The sequence below is a fragment of the Sciurus carolinensis genome, chromosome 14, assembly GCF_902686445.1.
Source record: "Sciurus carolinensis chromosome 14, mSciCar1.2, whole genome shotgun sequence".
Classification (NCBI taxonomy): Eukaryota; Metazoa; Chordata; class Mammalia; order Rodentia; family Sciuridae; genus Sciurus; species Sciurus carolinensis.
Window position 1 is genome coordinate 53,280,877 of NC_062226.1, and position 14,125 is coordinate 53,295,001.

Sequence of the window (14,125 nt, forward strand, 5' to 3'; positions counted from 1 at the left end):
ATTTCTATAATTGCTGGAGATATTGAATATTTTTTTAATGCTTGTTGATTGATTGTATTTCTTCTTCTGTTAAGTGTCTGTTCAGTTCCTTAGCCCATGTATTGATTGGGTTATTTGGTTTTTTGGTGTTAAGATTTTTGAGTTCTTTATATATCCTCGAGATTAGTGCTCTATCTGAGGTATGTGTGATAAAGATTTTCTCCCATTCTGTAGGCTCTGTATTCATGTTACTGTTTCCTTTGCTGAGAAGAAGCTTTTAGTTTGAATCCATCCCATTTATTGATTCTTAATTTTTCTTCTTGCACTTTAGGAGTCTTGTTAAGGAAGTCAGATCCTAATCTAACATGATGAACATTTGGGCCTACTTTTTCTTCTAGTAGTCCCAGAGTCTCTGTTCTAGTGCTTAAATCTTTGATTCACTTTGAGTTGATTTTTGTGCAGGGGAAGAGATAAGGGTTTAATTTTATTTTGCTACATATGAATTTCCAATTTTCCCAGCACCATTTGTTGAACAGGCTATCTTTTCTCCATGTATGTTTTTGGCACCTTTGTCTAGTATAAGATAACCATATTTATGTGGGTTTGTCTCTGTGTCTTCTATTTTGTACCATTGGTCTACATGTCTATTTTGGTGCCAATATCATGCCATTTTTTGTTACTATTGCTCTGTAGTATAGTTTAAGGTCTGGTATTGTGATGCCTCCTGCTTCACTTTTCTTGCTAAGAATTGCATTGACTATGCATTGACTATTCTTTTCCCAAATGAATTTCATGATTGGTGTTTCTATTTCTATGAAGAATGTCATTGGGATTTTAATAGAAATTGCATTAAATCTGATAACACTTTTGGTAATATGTCCATTTGGACAATATTAATTCTGCCTATTGGAGAGCATGGGAGAACTTTCCATCTTCTATTTTTTTTTTAATGTTTTAGTTGTAGATGGACACAATACCTTTATTTTATTTTTATGTGGTGCTGAGGATTAAACCCAAGACCTCTCACATGCTAGGCGAGTGCCTCACCACTGAGCCATAACCCCAGTCCAGTACATCTTCTAAAATCTTCAATTTTCTTCACATTTTTATAGTGTGCATACATCCAGCAGCATGTGATATGCTAGATCATTGGTGGAAGTGGAAAAGTTGCTTAATACCAATTTGAATTCTTTGAAGAAAACTCTCTTGTACCAGGTTTTCTTAATTACCCAATAAATGAGTCAGAAATGCATTCCCAACTGAGATATAAGCTTTCTCCAAATCTGAAGAAGCTTACCTAGTTCTGTGCTTTTATCTTTGTGGAAAGAAATGCAATAAATCGACCTAACTTTGGAGGAATATTCTAAAAGTTCCAAGTCACCAGATTTCTAAAACTTTCACTAGTGGGTTGGGGGTGGGGGAAGCAGTCTTTGAATTCACCACACCAGCAAATCTTCATATGCTTGATCTTCTTCCTCTGGAGTGTGTGTGTTTTACATTCAGAGTTCTTACCACTTCCTATTCATCCAGTCTAATTAAATGCTATGAATACAATGGATCCTCTGGGTAATATTCTACAGAATCAAGATCCCTTCAGACTATATTATGACAATCTGAAGAAGAGTTACCATAACCCTGGGGCAAAACCATGAATGTATTTTTCTGCCTGTTCCAAGTGAATGTGTACTTTCATACTACTTTTGACCTTCTTTCTTCTTTAAATTCACCTGGGGAGCCTCTTTATATGATGGACACCTCTCTTGGTGAGAAGAGTTCCTTTTGTTCCTCTCCTATGGTGGTACCAAGTGGTAGCTGCCGTTTTGCAGTCCATAAATTCTGTCTTCCTTCCACCACAAATAAGCATTCATTTTAAGTAAAATCTATACTCACCTTGCAAAGATGGCTTCAAGGTAAATTCTCCAGTGGCCTGCCCTTCATCTAGATTGTCAACCCTGAACACTTTTCTGATAGGCTGCTGCTAAAATGTTCTCAAGGCAGCCTCCAGTCAATAGCTAGCAAGGAACCAAAGCCCAGTTCAACAACCTGCCTATGAGGAACTGAGTCGTGGGGACCACTACAGGAGTGGGCTAGGAAGTGGAGCCTTCTGAGCCTAGCCATGAGATGACTGCAGCCCTGTGAGTGACCCAAGTAATCTGGGCCCACATTTAAACATTGCTGTTTTAAGCGATTCAGTTTTAGGGTAGTTTGATGTGCAATAATAAATACAATTACTTTTTAGAAATTCCTTGTAAAACCTATGGTGATTACCAGGAGTTCTTCTTTCAGGTAATAATTCTGCAGAATTGTCATGTGCCCATCCAATCTCAATCACCCTCTCCTCAATAGCCCAGCCTTTCTGAAATTCCAAAAAAAGGTTCAGTTTCTTTATTTTTTTGAGTTGTAGATGGACAGCATGCCTTTTTAAAATTTGTTTATTTCTATGTGGGGCTAAGGATTGAATCCAGTGCCTCACACATGCTAGGTGTAGCTAGCTACCACTGAGCTACAACCCTAGCCACAAAACAGGTTTTAGAGATAGAAAAGTAAAAAAAAAAATATGACTTAAATGTGGACAGGATGAGAAGAAAGGAGGCTGAATAGAATTTAAAAGAAAAATATTACCATTGCTCACTCATTAGGAAGGTTAAAATTAAAATGCCAAGAGTATAGCCACCTTAGAAAATATTTTTGCAGTTTTTTACAAAGTTAAACACCTCTGCATGATTTATCGATTGCACTAGTAGATATTGATTCTACATAAATGAAAACATATGTTCATGAAAACCCTGTACATGAATGTTCATGGTAACTTTATACATCATAGCACAAACTTGGTGTATTAGGATTCTCTAGAGAAACAGAACTAATAGGATACACATATATAGAACTAATAGGATATACATATACATATATACATATATGTATGTATACACATATGTATATATACACACACACATATATATTATATACACATACACATGCATATATATGAGAGAGAATTATTTTAAGGAATTGTGGAGACTGGCAAGTTCAAAATACATAGGGTAGGCTGGCAGGGTGGAAATCTGGAAAAAGTCAAAATTGCAATCCAAGTTCAAAGACTGTCTTCTGGCAGATTTCTCTCTTATTTGGTGAAGTTCAGTCTTTTTGTAGTATTAACTTATTGGATGAGGCCCACCCACATTATAGAGGGCAATCTTATCCCATGATTTAGATGTTAATCTTTTCCGTAACTACTCTCATAGAAACATCCAGAATGTTTTGACTGTATTTTGGCACCATGACCCAGTTATGTTGACACATAAAATTAACCATTACAAGTCCACCATCCCTTATCCACTTAACAAACACCACCCAAACATATTCATAAAAAATAAGGAGGAAATACTCATGAGATTTATAGTCCTTGTTCCTGTAGCTGGTCATGTGGTCATAGTTGGTATTTATAGCTACCTTCTCCCACTACACAGTCCACATTTGCATTGACCTCAGAAAGCACCATAGTTATATACTTGCTGGGGTGAACTAACACTTCAATCCTGAAGGGTCTGGGCCATTGCTAGTCCAGACTCAGTTGAGTTGTTATACAGTCTCAGCAGACTCCTTTCTATCTAGATTGTCAAATCTAAACACCGGCTATGGTAGTGCACTCCTGATGTGGCCCTCAAGGCAGCCTCCAGCCAATAACTAGCAAGGAATTGAAACCCTCAGTTCATTTGCTTTCAAAGGCCACAATCATACTAAGAAATGCCCTAAGATATCTCCTATTCTTCAAACATGCTTTTTCTTACCTCCATTGTGAAACAGTGGTCCAATTTCCCTTTGGTAGTTAGTATCAATCACCCCAGCCAACACCATAACTTCTTTCTTTGGTGATTTTGAGGCATAAGTGTTAGAAGTGGCCAGTAAATGTTTTAACTTCCAGCTTAAGGGAATCACTGATGTTATCAAAGAGTTAAGGCTTCCAGGCCAGCAGAGTATAAAGTTGCAGGAAGAAGAAACAAGTTTTGTTAAAAAGTCACTAGGGATAATAATGGGAGATGTCACTCCCATTTCCATCCTTTGATTCCTGGGTCTATGAATCCTGGATATGGGAGCATAAAAGTGGTTCTTTTAAAAATATTTTTTTAGTTGTAGATGGACACAATACCTTTATTTATTTATTTTTATGTGATGCTGAGGATCAAACTCAGTGCCTCATCTGTGCTAGGTAAGTGCTCCACCACTGAGTTACAACCCCAGCCCAAGCATAATGGTTCTTACAAAAGACTTTGATTCCAAGCACATTAGACTTGTGGAGAACCTTGTCCCAGTTCTGCAATGTTTTCTTACCTAACTGGTACTACAGCTGAGTCTTCAAAAGCCGGTTGTACTATTCTATTAAACCAATTGTTTTAGCACGGTGGGGAAAATGAACCCCATGATCACGGGCATATTGCCATATTTCATTTGCTGCAAAGTGACTTCTTTCATCATAAGCAATGATACGTAGAGTGCCATGGTGGTAGAGCAGGCATTCTGTAAGACCACAGATGGTAGTTTTTGACAGAAGCATTTGCAGAGAAAGCAAATATATATCTAAAATAATGTCTATTCTAGTAAGAATGAAATGCTGCCCCTTCCATGATGGAAATATCCCAATGTAATCAATCTATCACCAGGTCACTGGCTGAATATCTGGGGAATGATCTCATATCAGGGGCTTAATGTTGGTCTTTGTGGTTAGAAGACTGGACCCTCAGCTGTGGCTCAAGCTAGAACAGTCTTGGTGAGTGGTAGTTCACATCGCTGAGCCCATGCACAGTCTCCAACCGGCCAGCATGGTCACTTTGTTCATGAGCCCACTGGATAGAGACTTACAGGTATCTACAAAATAAGTAATCTTATCTGTTTGACTGTAAAATATTCCTCTGCTAACACCACTCTTTGATAAGTATTACATTGAACACAAGTATCTTTATGTTTGCCCATTTAGAGTGCTCTGTTTATATACCTCTTCCCTAGATTTTCCACCTATGCCTCTTCCCATTTCCTGACCATGAGTATGTGATTGCACTTGTCCTTTGATGGGTAAATGACTAAGCAAATTGTGGTACATCATGTAATGACATGTTACTCAAATGAGCTGTTGGTACACACAACTCAGATGAATCTCAAGGACACTGTGCTGACTGAACAGAGCTAATCTCAAAAGGTTGTATACTTGCTAATTCCTTTTATGTTAATTCACAATGTGATAAAACTAGCAATGGAGAACAGATCAGTGGTCATGAGGGATTAGTGTTCAAGGGAGTGCATGAATTCTAAGGGATAACGCAAAGTGTATTCTTTGTAATGAAAGGGTTTTATATCTTATTGTGGTTATGATTAATCTATACATGTGACAAAATGTCATAAAACTGCTCTTAGGAAACAGCAAATGTAAAAACTTGTGAAATCCACATATGGTCTATTTTTGAGTTGAAACAGTGTTTCAAAGTCCATTTCCTGATTTGGATGACAATGTAATATAGTTATATGAAATATTATCATTTGGGGAATTTGCATGAAGGGTACTCAAGAACTCTGCAAACTACTTTTGCAACTTCTTGTAAATGTTAAACTGTGTCAAAATAAAGTTACATAAAATAAAGAAAATCTGGGCTGGGATTGTGACTCAGTGGTAGAGTGCTTGCCTAATGTGTGAGGCACTGGGTTCTATTCTTGACACCACATACAAATAAATGTCCATCAAAAGCTAATAAAAATATTAAAAAAAATAAATCTAGGGAAGAAAATTTTCTTGACTATGTTTTTCTATTTTTGGCTTTTCCCATGTACAAATTAATGAGGAGAATGTTGGAAATGGTGCACTAAGGAAGAAGGGGATTATCTGCTAAAATAAAGGATGCTGATGGCTATTTTAAGACGGGGACATACAATGGGATTAAATTCCAAAGAACTAGGTCACTAACCAGAGGAACATCAAAATGACAGAATTTTTCTGTCCCCTCAGATTGAATCATGGCTTGAGATAAGACAGGATAGGAAAAAGCAAATTTCATTTACATCTTTCTAAATTCTCTTTATTAAATCTCTTTCCAATAGAAAAATGCTTTAAGAAGGTTCAGGTATATTTGTTCAAGTTCTGAGTGGGGTAGGGCACAAGGAAAGTCTCTAATCCCCCTCTAGTAGTAAGTGAATGTCTAATGCCAGGGGCAGTAGTAAGAACAGTGATGTATTCTCTATCACAAAATTGGAGTACAGGAGGCACCCCCTCCCCCTTTTTAATTATTCTCAGAGATCATACCTACAAGAAAGGAAACAATGTGGGAAAAAGTATTGGAAGGATCTGATGTCAAAACTGATTTTGTGGCCTGTGTGTGTTGCTGAAAAAAGAAGGAAATTGAAGGTTGGATGGAGGAAAGGAAATTTCTGTAGTGCCCCACGTTCTCCAGGGAATAGAAAAGATTTTAAAATCAAGTACTTGCTTTTGTATTTAAAAATTAAAAGGAAAGCCAAGAGGGTTTTAAAAAATCATCTATTTGAGAAAACTTTCATGTCATAGGCAAGAAAACAATCATTTTATTGTTAAATCAAACCACTCACGAATTTTGTGTTACTACTAAAGGCAGTTATGTACATAGGAATGCAGGAAGTAAAAACAGCAACCCTTTGCCCAGGCATCTCTAGAGCCCTTCTGAACATAAATGTTTAGGCCAATGAAGGGCTCTCTCAAGAAGTTTCCTGGTGCTTATCCTTTCAGTTTGGTTTTACAGTTACTTGAGAGCACTGAGAATGGCTTTGTCATTGTGTCCATTCAATTTCTTAACAGTAATTCTCTTTGTGGATCTTCTAAATCCCAGGATCACTTGTGCTACAGACAGAATCCTGAATAATTTGAGAAGCAACCAGTATAGCTAACGCTTTCAAAAGGAGAGGAAGGGTCAGCATTAAGGAGTGTAACGCACTCTTTACTCTGTCCTATCTTGTGAAGGACATATAATCATGAATTTTTTGTTTTTAGTGGCCATGACCTCTTCACATAGTTCATAATTTACCAGGATATGAACATTCTTCACAGATTATTTCACTGTTGTTGAATTAAGTTTTGAAAATTCTGTGTTAGATATGTGGTTTACAAGGTTTTTTTTTTTTTTAAACTACCTACATAGCTGGTCTATTCCCAGAGTAAGTTTTCACTTTTGACGAAGTCAAATTTACCAACTTTTCTTTTATGCATCATGCTTCTGCTGTCATGTCTTATCAATTCTTCATCAAGCCTTAGTTCCTGATGATTTTCCTGTATCTTACATTCCCATTTTGCATTTACATGTATGCTCATTTTGAGATTTGTTTCATATATGTGGTATTCTATGAGAAGTATCAATTCACATTTTGTGTAATGTTCAAATTAGGATAAACAGATCTATTCCCTTAAGCATTTATCATTTCTGCACATGGAAACATTCAAAATAATTTCTTCTAGCTCTGTGAAATATATCTTATGGTTATATATAGCTGCCTGTTGTGCTAGAGCACACATAATTTCTTACTCCTACTGTAAATAATCTGAGTCTTAATGTGAGATTAAGGGCAAGATTTTATTTCCTAACTCAGGGATGCTCAACTGCTTCTGTCTCTAATGGATTGCTTTAGAACTTTTGTCTAAAAGTTTGGCATATTCACATGCGTGTATTTTTGGTTTTCTGTTCTATTTGGTGGGTTTATGTGTCTATTCCTTTGCCAAAACCACACAATCTTGATTAGTATAGCTATATAACAAATGTTAAAATTAAAAAAAAATTTAAAAGCTATTCTAGATCCTTTGCCTTTCTATATACATTTCAGTAGGCTCTTATCTCTTGAAGAATTGCTGGGTATGACAGCAGAAGCATGATGCATAAAAAAAACATAAATTTAACTTTGTCAAAATTAAAAATTGCTCTGGGAATGGGCAAGCTACAGATAACATACAAGCTCAAGACAGCAAACTAGAATCTTGCTGCAGTGTTGGCAGGAATTTTGTTAAATCCGTATGTCCACTTGGAGACAATTAGCATCTTATCATGTTGAATGTACCCACTCATTCTCTCAGTATATCTCATTTATTTGGATGTTTGTGCTTTGTAGTTTTATATACAATACTTTTAATCATATTTACACTTAAGTATATTTTTGAAATTGTAAATTGTATTTTACATTTTGGTTTCTACATAGTTATCACTAATTTACTGGATATAGAAATATAATTAATTTTTCTATGTTCATCTTATAACTTGAGACCTTGCTGAACTCATTAATTCTAGTTTTGTTTGCTTAGATATAGTTTGGCTTCTTGTTTTCCAGTCCGTATGCCTTTTCTTTTTATTGCTTTACACGTACTTGCTAGAAATTTCTTTATCACATTGAATAAGAAAGGTGAGTTGACAGCCTTCCTTTAGATTTGATCTTAGAGGGAAGTGCTGTCTTCATCCTTAAGTGCCAGATTAGTTGTAGGCTTTTTGAAGATGTTATCATCAAATGGAAGAACCTTCTCTTTCTAGTTTTTTGAATTGTTTTTAATAAACTATGTTGAATTTTGTCAAAAGCTTTTTCTACATCAAGTGTCATGATCATGTGATATTTCTTTAGCCTGGTGGTTTACACTGATAAATTTTTGAATACTGAACCAGACTTGATTGTATATCTTCTTATCTATATCCCATAGCTGTAAAAATTCAAAGCAGGAATTTAGCAAATTACATTCATTTTCTATTGTTGCGGTCACAAATTACAACAACCTTCATGGCCTAAACAGAAAATGATTATTCTCTTACAGTTCTGGATGTTCAAAATCAATTTCACTTGCTTATAGTCAAGGTGTCAATAAGGCTGGTGGTTCCCTTCCAGAGGCTGTAGGGGAGAATCTGTGTTTTTGCCTTTACCAGTCTCCAGGGGCCACTTACCTGTTAAGACTTATGGTCCCTCTTCCTCCATCTTTAAAGCCAGTAGCATAGCATCAGCACATTTCTCTGTTCCTGTTTCTGCCATAACATGGCTTTAACTCTGACAGATCCTCCCTCCCTTATATGAGAACTCTGTAGTCACATCAGCTCCATGTGGATAATCCAAGATAATCTTCCCACTCAAAATTCTTATTTATATTTGCGAAATCCCTTTTGCCACATAAAGAGCAAATTCACAGATTCCAGATAAGAGGTGAACAACTTGAGGGGCTGATTTTTTAGCCTACCACATTTTCTTTTTGTTGTTTTCCTCTTTTGGTTTTGGAATTAGGGTAATACTGGGAAGTCTCATTCTTATCTTTGTAATAAAATTCTGCTATGAGGAAATATTACATTTAAATTTTTAATTTATTTTTACTCTTGCTTTCCTGTAAAATGGTAATATTGTGGGGAGCACTTAATCTGTTAATAGCCATGTATACTGCATTCTACTAGCATTGGTACAGGGTCATTACATAACAAACACAATGCTTTGCCATCTGATTCAAAACAAAAGTAAAATATACCTCACTAGATCTAAAATGTGAATTTAATGGCCATTTTTCTATTCTCTTCTTGCTTTTACATAATGAGTATGAACAGATATTTTTAAAAATTGTAGTAAGGCAGTATATATGTCACTGACATTCTTTTGTGAGTATGTCATTGTGATTTGTAGTGTGCTGAGCAGTAGTGCAAAATGATGAGAAAATCAAATACAGTTTCTGCTGCAACTACTCACTACTCAACTACTCTGGTGTGAAAGCAGTCATAAATTATGTGTAAATGAATGATCATCACTGTGTTCCAATAAAACTTTTATTGATGGACGTTAAAAACTTGAATTTCATATAATTTTCACATGCTACAAAATATTCTTCTTCTGAATTTTTTTAACCATTTAATACTGTAAAAACCATTCTTAGTTGGGGACCATATAAAAATAGGTGGCAGGCCAGATTTGGCTGTGGGCTATAATTTGCCAACTCCTGCCTTAATCTCAAGGAACCTACAATCTAAAGAGGGGAAGAAGAAAACGAAAAGGAATAAGTGAAGGAGTAAATAAACCAGATAATTTTATGTTTTAAGAAAATTAAATCGTAGAAATTCAGCGAATGTGTCTGTGAGGGAATGGGTGAGGTGAACTTGAGTGATGAGATGGAGAAAGTCCTAAGGAAAATAAACATAGAGGATTCTAGAGAGAGAAAAAGAGAGAGAGAGAGACTGACTGACTACAAAGGGCAACAACACCATGGGCAAATGTGGGAGGTTAGTAAATTAGAGGAAACGAAAACTGTGCGGCAAACATAGCAAAGAGGTAAAATGAGGTAGGAATGCTCAGGAATCAAAATAAGGATATCATTAAGAATGTAATTCTAGTTGACCACAGGAGAAATTCTGTTAGGGTAGCCTAATTGTATGCACTGGGCTTGTGGTTGCTGCCAATTTATTTGACCACACAGCATATTGTGAAGTTGAGAGAAAGTGGGAGAGGGAGGAGAAGGGGCATGGAGAAGGGAGGGGAGAGAAGGAGGAAATGATTTTATTTTTGTTCTACAAAAACACAGTATCTCCTATATAATCCAGTATATCAATGAGAATATACAATTGAACCACACGATTTATTTCATTAAGTGCTCATCCTTAAGATATGCTTTATTTTATACTTGCTGATTATAGTACAAATATGCTGCTCACTGGCTACCTTAAGGCAATTTATAGCAGTTTTATGTAAAAAGTCAAGTTTCTTTATAAAACTTTGTACATTAAATCCTTAGTTTACCCCTTTTTCTTTATAGGTTCAGTCCAATTTCTGTATGCCCAGCTTCTAGTTTTTTCTAAAGCACTGGAAGGAAAATAATTTTTAAGTTTGCATTGATTTGTGGCAATATTTGTATTCAAAAATCAAATGCTACTACACTATTTCCTCTTAAATGGCTATGCCCTTAATTAGTTTCACTTGTTCAGCAATTAATTAGTTTCAGAGACTTCTTATTTTGGTATTGAACCTGACTATTGATAGTTGGAACAAATACTGTATCAGGTTTATAATGCATGTTTTCCAATCACATCATATAAAAACTTTTACAATGAAAAGTGTTCTCCATTGTAATATCATCAAATATCTTTTATAATTGTGAAATATCCTTCAACTAGTTTCTTGTTTTCATTTATTTTCTCCAGCACTGCTTCTAGTAAATATGAGGCAAAAGGAAGCTGTAAGAGAAACAACAAAAAATGATTATCAAAACTCTATCTTTTCTTCATTCAAAAACATACATTATGTAGCATCAAACCATTAGAATTTAGCTATCTGTAACTTTGCACCCATAATGGTACCCCACTGGATCTCTTTTCAACAGATCTTGCTGGTTAGCGTGGGTAATTTTGTCTTTTCTAATAAAAATGATAAAAGAGCAGAAGTAAAATGAAAAAAGATAAACGCCTTATTGAACAATTCATGGTTTACTGACCATGTTAATGATGTAATCTGCAATACAAGCAGCTAAGCCATTTATCTTCAATCAGCTGATCAATAGTAGGTTACAGTCATCTCTAGGGCACACAGGCCCACAGAAGTAGTACTGTATGTTCATCACTCATAAAAGAATGAGAGAGAACTATCAATATACTTGTCTGTGTGAGAGCTGAGCATCTCAAGAGTTGCAGGGTAAAACTTCAGAGAAAAAAAATGGCAAAAGTATACCCATTGATTAAGTTGTTAAAGTTTGTTTGGTATATTAAAGTGTAATACACATGTTTCAAAAACTGCTGAGTTTATGAAATGTGAGTACATTTTAAAATTTCATAATTGATGCAACTTTTCTAGTAGTTTTATTGTTCCCTCTGCTTCACTGGTTTGCCAGTAGGGCTCAGACTCACATGATTCAGTTATGGGCTATAAGTAAAAGAAAGTCTGAAATGTTGCCCCAATTTCTTCCAGTCGACCTATAAACTTCCTTCTATACATAGTCCCAGAGATCTAGTCTCATATAAGAGTTCAGTCCTAATTAAGAAGTTCATTAAATGATTCATGAAGTTGTCTTTTCCCCTTCATTACTAGGGGTGCTCTACCATTGAGCTACACCCAAAGCTCTTTAAATTTTTTATTTTGAGACAGGGTCTCACTAAGTTGCCTGGGTTGGCCTTGAACTTGAGATCTTCCTGCCTCAGCTTTCCCAGTAGCTAGGATTACAGGTGTGTACTGCCATAACCAGCTGGACTTATCTTTTTGATTCACCAGAGAAAGACTTCTTTTGTTTCCCAGAATATATCAACGAAAATGATTATTTGCCAAGACCCCTTCCTTACAGGGAAAGAGCATCAGGTTGTTCATGCTAGAAAGACCACTGATGAAATCACTGGCCAGTGCCTGATCAAAGACAGCCTGATGTCGTCTGTATGGGTTGCTATGCTAAGGTGATCATAATTAGTTAAATCAATAAAAATGGTTCTTTTCTGAATGTGAACTGATGAAAAGAAAATATCAGGTATGGCAGTGACACTACAGGACAGACAGGTACAAACAAACAGACCATGTAGGTGGAGAAGAACTAGAGACCAAAACTGATCCACAGAACTGCCTGGGTCCTAAGCTGCTCTCTAGCTATGTTCCTCCTTGTCTTTATAATAATCAGCCTTCTTCTTATGGCAGTTTGAGTCTGTGGATCCCCTGAAACACAAGAGCTTCACACATTTGTATTACTTGAAACTCACCACTGAAGAAAGTACATCAAAATAGAATATTATTAGTTCAGTTCCTAGATACAGCTAAATATAAGGCATGCATGTTGACTTAAAAACAGCTTCTCTGGGGGAAATCCTACCATATTGAGCACACACATATTGCAGAGGCATTCCAATTTCAGAAATATGAGAAAGTGGGAAAAGAGCATTTATAATTAAGAAAAAAGAATATGTTTTATTCTCTTCTGGAAGATAATGATACTAATAAATCCTTACTTTGATAAATTACCCTTCTAGGATGTGGGAAATAGTTACATTTGGTAAAGTTGCCAGTTTTACAAATAAAATAGTTCAATGAGGTTAAAGGTATGCACAATAAAAATGACAAGACTATTGAATAACTTTCTTTTATTTAAACTATGCCACTCAGTATTCACATGCATTCCTATCTAAAAGGATGATAACATGGGAACAGACTTTCATCCCTTGCTGACAAAAACAAAAACAGAAATGAGTGTTTAAAAATTCATTTCCTAAAGTTTTATTTGTTTTTTTATTTTTTAAATTATTGTACCAAATAAGTTTGGGGAAAATTCCAAGACCTCTTAGGATCTTTTTTTTTTTTCCCTTCATGGTGCTTGGGATTGAACTCAGGGCCTCATGCATGCTAGGCAAGGACTGAGTTACATCTCCAGCACCACCTAAGACACTTTAAGACACTTATAGGCACAATGTTTCTCCAAGAGGTCAATGTAATATCCTATTTTAAAATTCATTTGTCCACTCATTCTCAGGCTCTATTTATGTAATAATGTTTACTTCTGACCTATTGATCATGCTCCAGGAGACATGCTGGTTATATAACTTTCTAGATAATAATGCCATAGTACTTATACCAGGCCACTATGTATTGACATTAGTCATCTTATTTGCATATTCATTTTTGAATAAATATCTAAACCTACTCTTGTCTTGAGATTTGAACAATTTCAATATATCATATGCTTTGGATATTTTGTTTCACTTTAAAAACTTTTCTCAAAGAACTTCCCTTTCAGTGAGCCTCCAATGTGGAGCAAGAGGTGTACTCACTCACTGACAACAACTTCTTTTATTCCTTTCCCTCTGGCTCCCAATAAAACTAAAAGCCAAAGTTAAACACAACTGCTTGCCAATCCTGTTTTATTGGATTTTAAGCTTCTTTAAGCTTTGTACAGAGGCTAACACATTATGGTTTTAAAAAAGCAGTCAATCCTTTAAATCAAGATATATATAGTAAGTGCATATCTACTTGCCCCTTGCAGGTTCTTCTATTTTTACCTAGAAATAGTCCAGAAAAATATTATTTGCCCTTATATAATACTAGACAAATGTTCCTATATCTACAGGTTAGTGTGAGATGCTTTTCGTTTTAATTCAGTTTTTCTATTTTCCTTTTTTATAAATCAATTATGACAATTTTCCCCTCTAAATTCAGTGTTCTTTCTAATTGC

The 14,125-nt window shown here is 35.5% G+C and overlaps 1 protein-coding gene across 5 annotated transcripts in view; it reads right to left on the minus strand.

The window, feature by feature from the left end:
- Positions 1 to 9,767: 9,767 nt before the first annotated feature.
- Positions 9,768 to 14,125, minus strand: part of Cntln (centlein) — a 365,014-nt gene continuing 360,656 nt past the window's right edge. For all 5 annotated transcript variants that reach the window (XM_047524968.1, XM_047524966.1, XM_047524964.1 and 2 more), the window contains one exon: positions 9,768 to 11,162. In XM_047524968.1, the coding sequence (XP_047380924.1) occupies positions 11,064 to 11,162 (99 nt within the window). In that variant the 3' untranslated portion in view covers positions 9,768 to 11,063. The remainder of the gene's footprint in view (positions 11,163 to 14,125) is intronic.